General features: G+C 44.4%; 1 protein-coding gene across 1 annotated transcript in view; it reads right to left on the bottom strand.

Moving 5' to 3' along the window:
* Positions 1-14,368, bottom strand: part of GK5 (glycerol kinase 5) — a gene marked incomplete at both ends in the record, with an annotated part of 56,333 nt that overhangs the window by 13,519 nt on the left and 28,446 nt on the right. The window contains 6 exons of the mRNA XM_080696602.1: positions 6,323-6,427; positions 8,492-8,618; positions 10,503-10,563; positions 10,767-10,840; positions 12,689-12,750; positions 13,925-14,000. Of these exons, the coding sequence (XP_080552728.1) occupies positions 6,323-6,427; positions 8,492-8,618; positions 10,503-10,563; positions 10,767-10,840; positions 12,689-12,750; positions 13,925-14,000 (505 nt within the window). The remainder of the gene's footprint in view (positions 1-6,322; positions 6,428-8,491; positions 8,619-10,502; positions 10,564-10,766; positions 10,841-12,688; positions 12,751-13,924; positions 14,001-14,368) is intronic.

Below are 14,368 nucleotides of genomic sequence, written 5' to 3'. Positions count from 1 at the left end.
GGACTACAGGTATGCACCACCATGCTCAGCAAAATTAAAAACCTTTGCTCTGCAAAACACTGTGTGTGTGTGTGTGTGTGTGTGTGTGTGTGTGTGTGTGTGTGTGTGTGAGAGAGAGAGAGAGAGTGTGTGAGAGAGATATATTAGAGACTGAACCCAGGAGCATTCTATTTCCAAGCTATACCCCATCCTATTTACTTATTTATTTATTTATTTATTTATTTTGCGGTACTGGGGATTGAACCTGGGGGTATCCTACCTACCAGCTACACCCCCAGCCCAATTTTTTATTCTTTATTTTGAAACAGGGTCCCACTAAGTTGTAGAGGCCTCACTAAGTAGCTGAGGTTGGCTGGGAACCTGGATCCTCCTGTCTCTGCCTCCCAAGTATTACAGTTGTATGCCACCATGCCTGGCTTAAAATACTTTTATTTTTTTGTGGTGCTGGGGATTGAACCCAAGGATATTCTACCGATAAGTTACACCCCCAGCTCTAATTTTTATTCTTTAGTTATAAGTTTCAGAGGGCTTCACTAAGTAGCTGAGGCTGGCTATGAACCTATGATTCTCCTGTCTTGGCCTCCCAAGTACTGATATTACAAGCGTGTGCCACCATGCCTAGCTTAAAACATACTTTTAAGGAAAGAAAAATATTATCCAGAGTCTGGGAGAAAATATATGCAAATCACATATTTTAGAAAGAACCCATATTCAAAATCAAAACTCTCCAAACTTGAATATATATATATATAAAAAAAAACCTCAGCTAGGCACAGTGGCGCACACCTGCAATCCAGTATCTGGGAGACCGAGCCAGGAGGATAGAAGGTTCAAGGGCAAGCCCAGCAATTTACTGAGGCCCTCAGCAACTTAGAGAGACTCTGTTTCCAAATAAAGAAATAAAATAGGGCTGGGGGTATAGTTCAGATTTAGAAGGCACCTAGGTTCCGTCCTGGTACCCCTCCCCCAAATAGGCTAGGGGTGGAGTTCAGAGGTAACAATGTGCCTGGGTTAAATCCTCAATACCAGACAGCAAGAAAATTAGAAAATAAAAATTATATTCGTATTTTTGAACAAAAAAAAAAAAAAAGAAAAAGGATAGAAAACAAATGAATTAAGCCGGGCGTGGTGGCGCACACCTGTAATCCCCGCGCTTGGGAGGCTGAGACAGGAGGATCGCACAGGTTCAAAACCAGCCTCAGCTACTTAGTGAGGCTCTCAGCAACTTAGTGAGACCCTGTTTCCAAATAAAATATAAAATAGGTCTGGGAGTATAGCCCGGAGGTGGAAAGCCTCTGGGTTCCACCCCCAGTACCATAAAAAAAAAAAAAAAGAATAGCTTGGCAGAGTGGACAGAAAATAAATAATGAGAGCAAACAAACTCAGTTCTATTTCAAGTTTATAAATTTCTTTTTTTTTTTTTTTTTTTTTTTTTTTTTTGGTGGTACTGGGGTTCCTGGAAGCCCTTCTACCTCCGGGCTACACTCCCAGACCTATTTTATATTTTTATTTGGAAACAGGGTCTCCTAAGCCAGCGTGCGCGCGGCTGACTTCAAACCTGCGCGATCCTCCTGTCTCTGCCTCCCAAGTGCGGGGATTACAAGCGTGCGCCACCACGCCCGGCCTAACCAAGTTTATACATTTCTGGATCTACCCAGCACGGTTTGAACAGTGTGCACTGATCGGGCGGCCTTGAGAATGCAAAGCTTCCTCGTGTGGAGCTCCAGCCCGACGCCACTGCCAGGCTGGACCCTTCCCTGTGGCTCCCAGGAGGACGGAGAGGAGCCGGGTCCTGGACCTGGCCGCCGCCTTCGCTGGACACTGCTCGCTGGAGGAGACGTGCGACCCGTCCCCTAGAATGGCTTCGGAGATGAGAGGAGGCTTATTTTACCTCCTCCACGGGGAGCCCTACTCCCCGGGGAAGGTGCCCAGGGAGAAGGAGCCAGTGTCCTCGGCTTTCTGTAAACAGGAGTCCAGGGCCATTTTAAAGGTGTGCCTGTGAAGACGTCTAATGAGGATCACTTGAGGCAGGCAGGTGTGACGCGTAGCAATTAAAAATGATCCTGCTAAGGAAAAGATGTCCCCTGACTCTTGTTACTGGAGGATGACAGAGATGCGAACTGCCTCAATTATAGAAAAGAAATAAGAGTAGCCGGGCATGGTGACACAGGCCTGAAATCTCAGGACCTGGAGACGGCTGAGACAGGATGGCACGTCTGAGGCAAGCCTCGGCAACTTCGGAGACCCGGTTTCAAAATTTAAAAAAATCTTAAAGGGGTCGGGGTAGAGTTCAGAGGTAGAATGTCCCTAGATTTGCCCGGCGTGGGGGCGCATGCTTGCAATCCCCCACTCGGGAGGCTAAGACAGGAGGATCTCACAGGTTTGAAGCCAGCCTCAGCTACGTAGTGAGGCTCTCAGCTACTTAGTGAGACCCTGTTTCCAAACAAAATACAACATAGATCTGGAAGTGTAGCCCGGAGGTAGAAGGCCTCTGGGTTCCATCCCCAGTACCACAAAAGGAAGGAAGGAAGGAAACAGGATTTCACTAAGTTGATGAGGCTGGTCTCAAACCCGTGATCCTCCTGTCTCAGTCTCCCAAGTACACTCAGATTATAGGTGTACGGCCACCATGCCCAACCATTTTCTTGTGTTTTTTTTTTCTTTTTGTTTTTTCATCTTCTAGGAAGGAGTAAAAGTAATAATAGGTATAACTGAAAGAGAAAAAATATGTAATCCATATTTTTATTTCTGATCATTTACAGTTAAAGACACATGTCTAAACCAGGCAAGGCAGCACAGGCTTATATTTCCAGTTTTTGGGAGGCTGTAACTGGAGGATCCCAGGTGTGAGGCCAGCCTCAGCAATTTAGAAGACTCTCAGAAACTTAATGACACCATGTTTCAAAACAAAACAAAACAAAACAAAAAGGCTAAGAATGTTGTTCAGAGGGAAAATACTCATATGTTCAATCTTTCGTCCAAAAAAAACAAAACAAAAACAAAGAAACAAATGAACAAAAAAAGAAAGAGATGTCTAAAATATTAAAAGGAAAGCCGGGCGTTGTGGTGCACGCTTGTAATCCCAGTATTTGGGAGGCTGAAACCGGAGGATCGCTGTTCACGGCCAGCCTCAGCTACTTAGTGAGGCCCTCTGCAACTTAGTGAGACCCTGTTTCAAAATGAAGAATAAAAAATAGGGCAGGGGGTGTGGCTTGGAGGTCAAATGCCCCTGGGTTCCATCCCCAGACCCCCCCACAAATACACACACACACACACACACACACACACACACACATATATATATATAGAGAGAGAGAGAGAGAGAGATTTTATTCTCCCTAACCTGGCTAGGAAGAGACTTTTAGGTTTTTGTTTGTTTTTGTTCTGTTTTGTTTTGTACTGGGGGTGGAACCAGGGGCTTTCTACCTCCGGGCTATACTCTCAGGCCTATTTTCTATTTTATTTGGAAATAGGGTCTTACTACGTTGCTGAGAGCCTCACTCAGTAGCTGAGGCTGGCTTTGCTGTGCGATCCTCTTGTCTCAGCCTCCCAAGCGCGGGGATTACAAGTGTGTGCCACCATGCCCCGCTAGGAAGAGACTTTTAAATGATAAAAAGCTTGGAAATAAACACTGTTTGTTATAAGTCATCTTATGCTTCTAATGCAGTACAGGCTCAAAGAGAAAGAGAGAGGAGGAAAATGACCGGCATCTTCCCCTTGGAGGGGGTTTTCTGCCAATAAATCAATCAGCTCAGTTCTAATCACCAAAATATAAAGTCACAGCCAAAATTTAATCAGGAGTAATACTGCTATTAATATTTTGGTATATTTCAAACTTTATGCATGCCACATGGTTTTATTATATATAAGCTGCTCATTATTCATAACAGACAAAAAGCAGAAATAGCCCAACTGTTTACCAACTGATAAATGGATAAATTGTGGCTTATTCAAATAGAATAATCATCAATAAAAAAAGAAACAAAGTACTGATATATGGTAAAATATGGTGGCCAGGCGTGGTGGTATACGTTTATAATCCCAGTATTGGGAGGCTGAGACAGGAGGATCGCACAGGTTCACGGCCAGCCTCAGCTACTGAGGGAGGCCCTCCGCAGCGCAGTGAGACCCTGTTTCACAATAAAAGAATATCAGGCTGGGGGTATAGCTTGGAGGTAGAAAGCCCCTGGGATCCTGGGATCCATCCCAATTCATATTCTCATTCATTCTCTCTCTCTCTCTCTCTCTCTCTCTCTCTCTCTCTCTCTCTCTCTCACACACACACACACACACACACACACACACACACACACACCATAATGCTGGTGAAAGAAGTCAGTTACAAACTATTCCACATTACATCAATTAATATGAAATTTCTAGAGGAGGCAAATCCATAGCAACAGAAGCAGATGAATGGCAGCTCAGCTCCATTGATGGGAGAGAGAATAGGGGTTAAAAGGGAGGCACTGACAATGGGTGGAGCGTTTCTTTCAGAACAAATAAAAATATTCTAAAATTAGGTTGCGAGTCAGGCACTGCAGCGCATGCCTGAAACCCCAGCGCTAGGGAGGCGGAAACAAGGATCACAGGTATGAACACAAGCCCAGCAACGGCGTGAGGCCCTCAGCAACTTGGTGAGACCCTGTTTCAAAATAAAAAATAAAATAGGTTTGGGGTACTGTAGCTTAGACATAAAACACCCCGGGTTCAATACCTAGTCCCTCCTCCAAACAAAGATTTTGACGATAATTGTACTACTGCGTGGAAATGCTAAAAAATTGAACTGTACATTTTAAATAAATGAATTACACAGTATATGGATTATTTCTTAATGAAGTAATTCAAAGTAAAAACACTTTTACAAGCTATCTTTGTTTTTTTGTTTGTTTGTTTGTTTTTTGGTACTGGAGAGTTGAACGTAGGGAAAGTTCTACCTCTGAGCTACACCCCTAGCCCTATTTTTTTTTTTAATTTGGAAAAAAGGCCTCACTAAGTTGCCAAGGCTGGCCTTGAACCTGTGATCCTCCCGTGTCTCAGCCTCCCAAGTCCTAGGGTGACAGACCTGTGCCACTACACCTCACTCGGGCTATCTTTTAGTGGATTCATCCCCTCAATGTGTCGCGGACATGTTCCTTATCATTAAAATATGCAACACCACCATTCAATTTTTTGTGTGTGGTACTGGGGATTGAACCCTAGCGCGGTCTACCTCTAAGTTACACACCAAGCCCTATATTATTTTATCATTATTTTTGAAACAGGGTCTCATTACGTGGCTGAGTCTCACTACCTGCTGGGGCTGTCCTTGAATCCGAGATCCTCCGGCCTCAGCCTCCAAGCACTGGGGTTAAGTGTGCACTACCACGCCTGGCTGGCACTGCTCTTCTTCAGTGACTGTACAATGTTTCCTTGTTTGAATATACTGAGATTAACTCTATGCTTTATTATTAAACAGAACCCATTTCCAGGTGCTGTATTAAACATCTCCTGTGCCCACGGTCTTGCACACCTGTGGCATTTTCACAGGAAGGAAGAGAAGTGAGTGCGGAGGGCCTGCACTCTACAATATAGGTCCTGCCTGCCCTTCTCCAGCACGGCCGTCCTAACGACCGCGCCTCCGCTCGAGAACGAGAACGCTCTCCCGAGTGCGCCGCTGACCGCCACTGACAGGAGCCAGCGGTAACCGTGGCATTTTCAAGCGCACCGCTTTGCCTGTTGGTGGTGAAGCGCATTTATTTCATAATGGAGATTTTATTATGAAATCCTGCACTTCTGTCCTTGTCCATTTTCTGTCATTTTATTGCTTTTCTTGACCTATTTCTCCCTATACATTCTAGTGTTTTATAAACTTTTATCTATTATTCCAGCCGAGCATGGAGGCATGCGCCTCTAATCCCAGTACTTGGGAGGCTGAGCTAGGAGGATTGCAGGTTTGATGTCAGACTCAGCATTAGGCAAAGACTTTCAGCAACCTTGAGAGACCTTGTTTCAAAATAAAAAATAAAGAGGGCTAGGGGTATGGTATGGAGGTAGAATGCCCCTGGGTTCAAGCCATATATATATATATATATATATATATATATATATATATATATATATATATATATATACACAAACCCTATTATTCCTTTCTTTATGGTTCCTGGACTTAATACTTAATTCTTAGTTTTTACCATCCCAGTAACATGAAAACATTCCATATTTTCTTCTAGTGCAAGTCACTTTATTTTAATGTTTTATTTAAAGCATCTAAGATCTACAATGGTGTGGCAGTCTTAAATTAAGAACGGCCTTTGAAATCCACTTTAAGGATACTTACCTAGTTGCTGAGCCCATTTTATGGCATTCCCGGTGTCTCCTGCATTGCTTTCAGCCAAGCATACGACTTCTTGCCCGATCTTCCACCCAATTAATGGATAAAAGCCTTAGAAAGTAAGCAAACAATAGTAAGCAGCTCACTGGAGAGGCCATGCAATGGGACTATTGGGTTGTATAAAAGTAGGAGCGTGCGTGCCTATGGAGTGAGACGCCCCAGGCCTCCGCACTCACCAGCCGGCACCTTCCGGCCGCTCCAGTTCCTCAACTGTAGAAGGCCCACCCCAGAGGGCTGCCATGGAAATGAACCTGTCAGATGTGGCCCCGTGTCTGGCGGATGAGACGAATGGTAACTATGAGGGATGTCTTTGGAGGGCACTGGGGATTGAGCTCAGGGGCTCTCTACCGCCAAGCTTCTCTCCCAGCCCTTTTGGTTTTTTGATTCTGAAGCAAGGCCTCACTAGGTTGCTCAGAGCCTCCCTCCCTCCCTCCCAAGTACGGAGATTACAGGTGTGTGACACCTCGCCCAGCCAATAAATCACTGAGAAATGATGGGTTTGCTGGAAAAGCATCTTCATGTGTGTATCTGCAGCTTCCAAACACTCCTGAGTGGAAAGAGCCTCACGTGATGGCCATTTTCCACCATTTTAACACAACTAAGGGTCAAGGAACCACTGGAGAAACAGGTATAAAGAAGAAAAAGGCCTTAAAATCAGCGCTGAGTAGCACGGAAGGAAACAGCCCAACTAAGAGCCCCTGCTCCTCCAGGGCAGACTTCGACAATCTGGATTTTTTGGTTTGAATATACCAGGATCCCCTCTGTTAGAAAAGGCAAATTCTTAGCAATTGTCACTAAAACCATAAATGTACAGGAGCACTAGTTAATAACTACCAGCCAGAGTTCACACAAAGAATAATTTCCAGCTGGGCAAGGTAGTTCACTCCTGTAATCCCAGTTTTTATGAGGCTGAGACAGAAGGAAGTTTGAGGCCAGCCTTAGCAATTTAGCAAGGTCCCCTCAGCAACTTAGCAAGACCCTGTTTCAAAATAAAAAATGAAACAAAATGAAACAGGGCTGGAAGTATAGCTCGGAGGTAGAATGCCCCTGGGTTCGCCCTCCAGTGCCAACAAATAAACAAAACCAAAAAAAACCCCAAAACAAAATAATTTTCTAACAAGCAGAAAAATGGAAGAATGGGGTGTGGCTTAGTGGTAGAGTGCTGTCTAGCATGTACGGGCCCTGGGTTTGATCTGTGGCCTCACAAAGAAAAAAGGGGAAAAAAAGAGAGGGAGAGAGGGCTCTAAGATTAGAGCCCTAATAAGTTTTAAATATAACACATAAGCTGGGCGTGGTGGTGCACGCTTGTAATCCCCGCACTTGGGAGACTGAGACAGGAGGATCGCACAGGTTCAAAGCCAGCCTCAGCTACTTAGTGAGGCCTTTTCCACTCTGTGAGACCCTGTTTCAAAATAAAAAATAGAGCCGGGCGTAGTGGCGCACACTTGTAATCTCAGCATTGATAGGCTGAGACCAGAGGATCGCACAGGTTCAAAGCCAGCCTCAGCTACTGAGTGAGGCTCTCAGCAACTTAGTGAGACCCTGTTTCCAAACAAAATATAAAAAAATAGGTCTGGGAGTATAGCCTGGAGGTAGAAAAGCCCCTGGGTTCCACGCCCAGTACCACAAAAATAAATAAATATAACACATAATACAGATAGATATTTGATAAGCTGATCAAAATACCATAATGTGAGTTTTTTCTATAACATCTTATTTATTTGTTCAATGCAGTACTGGGGATGGAACTCAGGGGCATTCTACCTCTGAGCTATAACCCAGCCCTGTCTTTTATTCTTTACTTTCAAACAGTTGCATTGAGTTGCAGAGGGCCTCACTCAGTAGCTGAGGCTGGCCATAAACCTGTGATCTTCCCGGCTCAGCCTCCCAAGTACTGGGATTCCAAGCGTGCGCCACCACGCCCGGCTGTGGACATCGTTCTTGTTTTCTAATGGTACTAATTTAAAGGGAAAAAGGGAAATGAGGATTATATTTGAGGCTAATGATTTTAAAGAATATCTTTAACTTAAAGTGGGAAAATAATATACAGATCACCAAACAAGAATGAACAGAAAGAAGGACATTTTATCAACACCAGAGTAACTGATTATTCACCTCCAACAGTGTACTGAGGGTCATTTCCAGTGTTAACGTCCAGGAACGTCCCCGTGCCCATGGTCAACTTCACGTCTCCCGTCTGGAAGCAGCACTCTCCGAACATAGCCGACTGCTGGTCGCCGACCTGTGAGGACCGGCAGACATGAGGCCACCTCCCTCTCCCACTGCACCGCTCACTGCGGCTTTATGACTAAACCACTTTTTCTTTTCTTCCTTTTCTTCAAAACAAAACAAAGCCCAAAGGGAACAGGCAGCAACTCTGTAGGACAAATGCTGTGACCACGAGGCCTCAGGGATTCTGACAGGCAACCTACTGAGAGACTTTTTTTTGGGGGGTGATGGTTATTGAATACAGGGGCATTTATTTCACATTTGAGCTATACCCCACTCTGTCTGTCTGTCTGTCTCTTTCTTTCCTCATTCATTCATTGTGTGTGTGTGTGTGTGTGTGTGTGTGTGTGTGTGTGTGTGTGTGTTGCTGGGAGTTGAATCCAGAGGCATTCTACCTCTAAGTTACATACCCAGCCCTATTTTATTTTTATCCTCAAACAGGGTCTCCCGAGATTGATGAAAGTCTCACTACTTGCTAAAACTGTCCTCCAACCTGTGATCCTCCTTTCTCAGCCTCCCAACGATGAAAGCTGTGTGCCACCATGCCCAGCTAATTTTTTATTTTATTTTGTTTTTTTTGCGGGTCTGGGGATGGAACCCAGGGGCATTTGATCTCCGAACAACACCCCCTGCCCTGTTTTTTATTCTATTTATTTATTTATTTATTTATTTATTTATTGGTGGTACTGGGGTTCCTGGAAGCCCTTCTATCTCCGGGCTACACTCCCAGACCTATTTTTTTTTTTTTTGGAAACAGGGTCTCTTAAGCCAGGACGGCTGGCTTTGAACCTGCGCGATCCTCCTGTCTCCACCTCCCAAGCGCAGGGATTACAAGTGTGTGCCACCACGCCCGGCTTTTATTCTTTATTTTGAAACAGGGTCTCACTAAGTTGCAGAGGGCCTCACTAAGTAGCTGAGGCTGGCTAGGAACCATGATCCTCCAGGCTCAGCCTCCCAAATGTTGGGGTTACAAGTGTGCGCCACCATGCCCAACTTAATTTTTTATTTTGCAACAGGGTCTCACTAAATTGCTGAGGGCCTTACCAAATTGCTGAGGCTGGCCACAAACCTGTGATCCTCCTGTCTCAGCCTCCCAAGTATTGGGATTACAGGTGTGCACCATACCTGGATACTTCGTGACTTTTAAGCATCATATGAATAATCTTAGAATAAAGATCAGAATAGGCCCCCTGAGTTGCTAAGGAGCCTTGGCTCAATCGCTGAGGCTGGCCTCAAACCTGGCATCCTCCTGTCTCAGCCTTTCAAGTACTGGCATTACAAGCATGTGCCACCACATTTGGCTTGAACAGTTTTCTGAAATACAATATAAAGCTAAGTCAGAAAAGGTTATGAGTGCTTCCATGGTAGAAGCCTGGGCTACAGACCCCCTTTCTAGAATACAGAGGATACTTCTAGTTTTATCCAGGACCCTTTAACTTAAAAAGAAAAAAATGACACCATTTTCCCTTTAGTGCTAGGGCTCCAATCCAGGGTCCCCAGGTCACACGTGCTAGGCGCGTACAACACCACTGAGCTATACCCCAGCCCAGATATTTTCATCTTAATCTGCCAACATCTTTTTCTCTATTTATTTATTTATTTTTGGTTCTATGGATTGAACCCAGGAGTATTCTACCTCTGAGCTATATTACCAGGCCTATTTTATTTTTTATTTTGAAACAGGGTCTTTCTTGTTGCTGAGGGGCTAAGTTGCTGAAGCTGTCCTTGAACCTGTGATCCTCCTGTTCCAGCCTCCAAGATACTGGGATTAGAGGTGTGTGCCACCACACCTGACTTCTTTTGTTTCTCTTAAATCTAGTCCCAACTATTCATATATATATATATATTCATTTAGTTTCTACAATTCAAAGAGAAACCCCTCAAGTTTTCAACTCACCAAGGCAACTATTGGTATAGGCACGCCAAATATCTCTTCATCCACTGATCCAAAATTGTGGCTTCAAACAAGATTGATTACAAAGTTAGTGACAGCTCTACACATACTAATTCTAAATGTAGCAAACCGCTTTAAATAGGCCAAAGAGTTATGCGCTGTAAGTCACACATCCAAAGCGCCTCGGGCAGGCGATGAAACGCGTCCCCACCACAGCGAGAACGGAAGGCCAGCGTCGTGGCCTCCGCACCTGACGCGCGCTCTTACCTGGTGTCCTTCACGGGAGGCAGGATAGAGCGCGGGATGGAAACCATGGAGGTGATGAGCCTGCTCCAACCCATCTGCGCGTGAGCACACACCGTCAGAACGCGTGCACTCACGACATCCCCAAACATGATGTTGTACAAAACAAGCACATTCCAGCTCTGTCTGTTAAAAATTAATTACTAAGCCGGGCGCGGTGGCGCACGCTTGTAATTGCCGCGCTTGGGAGGCGGAGACAGGAAGATCACACAGGTTCGAAGCCAGCCTCAGCTACTTAGCGAGACCCTGCTTCTAAATAAAATATAAAAAATAGGTCTGGGAGTATAGCCTGGAGGTAGAAAGCCTCTGGGTTCCAGCCCCAGTACCACCAAAAAAAATTAATAATAATAATAATAATAATAAATAAATAAAAATAAAAAATTAATTATTAGCTGGACATGGTGGCACAAGCCTGTGACCCCAGGACCCGCAGGGATAGGAGGATCACAGGTTTGAGAACAGCCTCAGGAAGTAGTAAGACTTCCATCAACCTAGGGAGAGCCTATTTATTTCAAAATAAAATTAAGAGCTGGGCGTGGTGGCGCACGCTTGTAATCCCCGCGCTTGGGAGGCGGAGACAGGAGGATGGCGCTGGTTCAAAGCCAGCCCCGCTGGCTTAAGAGACCCTGTTTCCAAAAATAAAAAAGTATAAAATAGGTCTGGGAGTGTAGCCTGGAGGTAGAAGTGCTTCCAGGAACCCCAGTACCACCAAAAGACAAAACAAAACAAAACAAAACAAAAACAAAAACACATAGGGCTGGGAGTGTAGCTCCGCAGTGGGAGGCCTCTGTGTTCAACCCCTGGTACCGCCCTCCCCTCCCACACACACAGGTATTTATTTCTGATACTGAACCTAGGGACACTCAACCACTAAGTATATCCCCAGATCTTTTTATTTTTGTTTTTATTATGTTTATTTACTTATGGTACTAAGGATGGAACCCAAGGGCATTCTACTTCTGAGCTATACCCCCAGCCCTATTATTTTATTTTTATTTTTGAAGGCTCTCTCTAGGTTGATGAGAATCTCAATACCTGCTGAAGCTGTCCTCGAAACTGTGATCCTCCTTTCTCAGCCTCCCAAGTACTAAGATTTCAAGTGCGTGTCACCACGCCTGGCCATTTTTTATTTTGAAACAGGGTCTCAATGAATTGCTAAAGCTGTCCTTGAATTCGCAATTCTCCTGTCTCAGCCTACCAAGTACTGGTATTATAGGTGTGCTACACCATACCTGGCTTTATAAATTGTGAAGATTTTTTTTTTAATTAATAAAAGCCAGCCAGGCATGGTGGTACACACCTGTAATCCCAGTTCTTGGGGGCTGAGAAAGGAAGATCGCAGGTTCAAGGCTAGCCTTATTAACCTAAAAGAGGCTTTGTTTCAAAATACCAAGGACTGGGGGTTAGCTCAGAGGTAGAATGCCCTTGGGTTTAGTTTACAGCATCAAACAAACAAAAAAGGAGCCATTTTATTTTATTCATTTTTAATTTTTGGTACTGGGGGTAGAATCCAGGGGCCTTGTGCCCCAAGATATACACCTATCCCTATTTTATTTTTATTTTGAAACAGGGTCTCACTAGGCGGTCACTGAGGCTGTCCTTGAACCTGCACTCCTCCTACTTTAGCCTCCCAAGTACCGAGGTCAGTGTGCGCCGCCTCTGGCCCCAAGCAGGCTGCCGCGTCTCGGGACGAGCTGCTTTATAGTCTCCATATTATGTCTCACTAAATAATCCTTTATGCTTACCCTAGCTATGTATTTAATTGTACATCACATGATAAAACCACATACTGTCAAATCCATATTTATAATGCATTCTGTTTATAACTCTGCACAGTAAAAATTAGGACTCTACTGATTAAAAAAACAAGATGAGAAAGTCTTTACCTGAAACGGATCAAAAAACCCAGTTGTACTGGCGTTTGAGAAATCCGTGGCATAGGCAGAACCTAAATTTGCATGGGAAATAACACACTTATTACCAGGCAATGGAAATCAGTTTCTAGACCCAGTTTATAATGCAGGCCTCTGCCTAGCCTCAAATTCATTCCAGAGTGTGTATTTCCAGTAAAGTCTTCAGGCCAATTTCCTACTTAATCTTTATTAACTTCAACAGTTTACAAAAGTACTTTATTAGACGTTGGTACTTCATGATCTCATGTGTGTGTGTGTGTACGCACATGCGTGTGTGCGTTATTGGGGATTGAACCCAGGGGCATTCTACCTCTGAGCTTTATTCCCAGACCTATTTTATTCCTTATTTTGGAACAGGGTTTCACTAAATCGCTGAGAGTCACTACTCGCTGAGCTGATCTTGAACCTACAATCCTGTCAGCCTCCCAAGTACTGGGATTACAAGCCGGCACCACTAAGCACGGCTATGACTTCATTTATTTATTTGTGGTACCAGGGGCATTCTTCCTCTGAGCTACACCCCCAGCCCTACTTATTTCGAAACACGGTTTGGCTGGGCTGCTGAGAGTTTCATTAATTGCTGAGGCTATTCTTGAACCTGTGATCCTCCTGTCCCAGCCTCCCAGATGCTAGGATTACAGGCATGTGCCACCGTGCCCAGGGGCCATGATCTCCTCTTCAAAGAACTTCAAAGAACAGGGTTCAGAGAGGATAAGCAATGGCTCCCATTTATACCTAGCAGCAGCACCGCACATGTGCACTGATCTCAGGTCCTGCCACTCTTGAAATGGAGACTGTTCCCCAATCTTATACTTGAGATTTCATCACAATATTTTTGGTGCTGGGGATGGAACCCAGGGGCAATCTACCTCTGAGCTACACTCCCAGATCTATTTTATTTTTTATTTTTGAACCAGGTTTTGCTAACTTGTTGAGGCTGGCCTCAACCCTGCGGTCCTCCTGTCTCAGTCTCCCCAGTACTGGGATTACAGATGTGTGCCACCATGTCCAGCTTCACTACAACTTTAAAACTAACCTCCTCTTGCAACACATCCAAAACAAATCTAGCTTTCCCGGAACACACAGTTATTAGGGTACCAAAGAGCAGTAAGTCTGGGATAAGGGAGGGGAGTAACCCCTCTGTTTTAGGTAAATCCTTCCTCTCCTGCAGTTTCACTTACTTGAGACACATCTATCAGGTCACTTTACCTTTGGTGAGCTTGTGTAACAACCAGGTATCAATTGTCCCAAAGCAACAATTATCTTCTTCAACTGCCTTCCGTACCTTGACAACATAACAACAGACAATCAGTCCAAAAGGCTTCTCTGATAAATGCATGATAGCTGCAAATCAGTAGACACAATCAGTTAATACATGCATATAAAGCAATTTCTACAATATAGTATAAAAGGTTTTAAAAAACTCCCACAGGCTATGAGATTTAGGCAGGGAAATGGCTTTGATTTTCTATGGAGTATTTCTGAAAGGTTTTAGTTTTACAGCAAGCATGTGTTACCTGTGTGACTAAACAATCAAAACAAAGTGTGCATATATTTTAGTTTAGATTTACAAAAGCCCTAGAATAGTCAAAAGCAGGTGTCACACTGTGGCGCAAGGGCCTCATCCACCCACGGCTTGCTTCTGTACAGGTC

The sequence above is a fragment of the Muscardinus avellanarius genome (genome assembly GCF_963383645.1).
Source record: "Muscardinus avellanarius genome assembly, chromosome: 5".
Classification (NCBI taxonomy): domain Eukaryota; kingdom Metazoa; phylum Chordata; class Mammalia; order Rodentia; family Gliridae; genus Muscardinus; species Muscardinus avellanarius.
The sequence above is the reverse complement of the archived record's forward strand: the minus strand, read 5'-3'. Positions and strand labels throughout refer to the sequence as shown.